We start from the raw sequence: 2,090 nt of genomic DNA on the forward strand, positions 1-2,090 counted from the left end.
CAGGAGTTTATGGGTCGCGTTACCAAATATGAGCGGAAACTTGAATTTATGAGCAATAAATGTGGTTATGAGTCTTTCTTGTAAAATCGAATGCAATGTTGGCTACTTCGGTACTCCAGGAGTCGCGTTGATGTACTGTATTTTATCTGTTGCGGCAAGTTAGTAACGAAATTAATCAAACCTGTTGAGCAAATTGCGACGAACCCCTGTTTGATTTAACTGTTGCACGATTCACGACTTACAAAAATCCTAAATCAAACTGAACAAAAAGCTGTTTGTCTGTGAGTATGTCTCTATGTTGATACAAATGAATTTAATGGTCAAAATTGCTTTAAAAGGCTTGCCATCAGTGTCACATATCTGTGCCGTATAGGCTTTCCCATCTGAGTCCGTATTCATAAAGCTTGACATGCGCTTTTATCGTTTCTTAATGACTGACTGTGCTAAATTAGGTCACAGACAGATTGGTTAAGGTTGAAACAGTAAAGTAGATAAGATAGTCTCAGTGTCATACGGGGACAATATATCACTTGAATTGTGATGGCAAATTTTCTCGGCTATTCTAGTAGTGAGCGTACCGATAGGTGTAGTTTAATCTTCTCGCAACGGTTCTTGTTATTATTTCAAATAAATGTATAAACTTAGCGGCGGAGACCTTATCAAAACCGTTTAGCCCACCATGAGGACAGGCTGATCATGCGGCGCATGGGGCCAAGCCAAACTAATTCCCAGATGCTTGTCATGAAAGTAGTCTCAAATCTCCGCTGTTTTCCGACAGTCTATTTTGCTGTTATCAACATCCTTTTTGGCTTTTATCATGAATGCTACTCTTGCTGCCCTAGAAATCACCTTATGTTCTTTACTCGTAGGCTGGCATTGACGCGTTTCAGTAATGGTAGAATCCTTCCCATTTATTTATAAACTCATGCTAAAATCGAGTAAAATTCGTGGATAATCAGTTATTACTAATTAATAAACAACAATCAACAAGCAATAAGCATTTGGCAAATTTTCTTTTCATCTGTTGGGTTTTTATACATAAGGTTAAGTGGGCGAGAGTAGATTCCAGTTCATTTTTAATGACTCGGTCATGTGAAGTTTCATTATCCAATGAAAATGGAATTTATAATTTAAAAGAGCTGTCCCTTTCTCCTATAACCAAATTTAACAGCTAAAAGAGATCGGTATAATTTTACTTTTCTTGAATAGCAAATTGTTTTTTTTTTCGAGTGAAGCCTTTTGTTTACCTTTAGCCCCATATAGCATTGCAGTCTACTTATCTGAACGAAGTAACAACACTTCAGATTGATTCGGCCTGGGCAACAGTACGGATGCTTGTGTTACTCACTCAAGTTGGAATGGTACTGATCGCTGGATTTCAAAACACCGAGTCGACTAATAAATTTAAGTAGTTTCAGTGAACCATAAGTCCCCAGTGGAACTACGTCCAGAATTGGCAGAGGATTTAGCAATCGCTAATTCCCTTTCAGGCTACCTGAACGACTTGACTGGTTCGTACGTTTGGTCAATGCGTTTATGCGGCCTCTGGCTTCTTGTTGGTGGGCTTGTCTTTCTCTTGGAATCACCCATCCGTCGATTACTTGGGGCCCTGGATGAGGTACATCATCCCCATCACCGTCAACAGCATCAAGGACATAATGCCGGCATGAGTCCTGCCAGATCACCCTGGTGTCAGCACTTCAACGGTGACCAGAGTGCCACTGAAGTACCCGTCACTTCCTTAATAACATCCTCATCGCCTCAGCTTTCAGTGGCACCGCCTATAGCCAAGACAGGGCTCTCCGATTCTACCATCCCCTTTATCTGTTCTCCGTTGGAGGAGGAGGGTGAAATCCAAAGCTGATTGATCGCTAACTCTGCTCATTTTCCTTCTTTTTGTCCTCAAGGCTTTTGGAGACTGGGCTCCCTTTTGTACACCAGTGATTTACAATCAGAAGAAAATTCAAGAATTTTTAACTGTGATTACCTTCCCTTTCTCCCTATTGCCAACTTTCGGATGATCGGGTTCTGTGTAAAGTCGGCTAACAGTGGTTACAACGCCGACGGCGTTTTGTACAATCTTCCTCTGT

The 2,090-nt window shown here is 41.0% G+C and overlaps 1 protein-coding gene across 1 annotated transcript in view; it reads left to right on the plus strand. All coding sequences in view use genetic code 11, as the record gives it.

The window, feature by feature from the left end:
- EGR_01197 (Monocarboxylate transporter) overlaps positions 1–1,864 on the plus strand; it is a gene marked incomplete at both ends in the record, with an annotated part of 24,552 nt that extends 22,688 nt beyond the window's left edge. The window contains one exon of the mRNA XM_024490446.1: positions 1,491–1,864. Within this exon, the coding sequence (XP_024355265.1) occupies positions 1,491–1,864 (374 nt within the window). The remainder of the gene's footprint in view (positions 1–1,490) is intronic.
- Positions 1,865–2,090: the final 226 nt, after the last annotated feature.

This window comes from Echinococcus granulosus (genome assembly GCF_000524195.1).
Source record: "Echinococcus granulosus chromosome Unknown EG_S00004, whole genome shotgun sequence".
NCBI classification, from domain to species: domain Eukaryota; kingdom Metazoa; phylum Platyhelminthes; class Cestoda; order Cyclophyllidea; family Taeniidae; genus Echinococcus; species Echinococcus granulosus.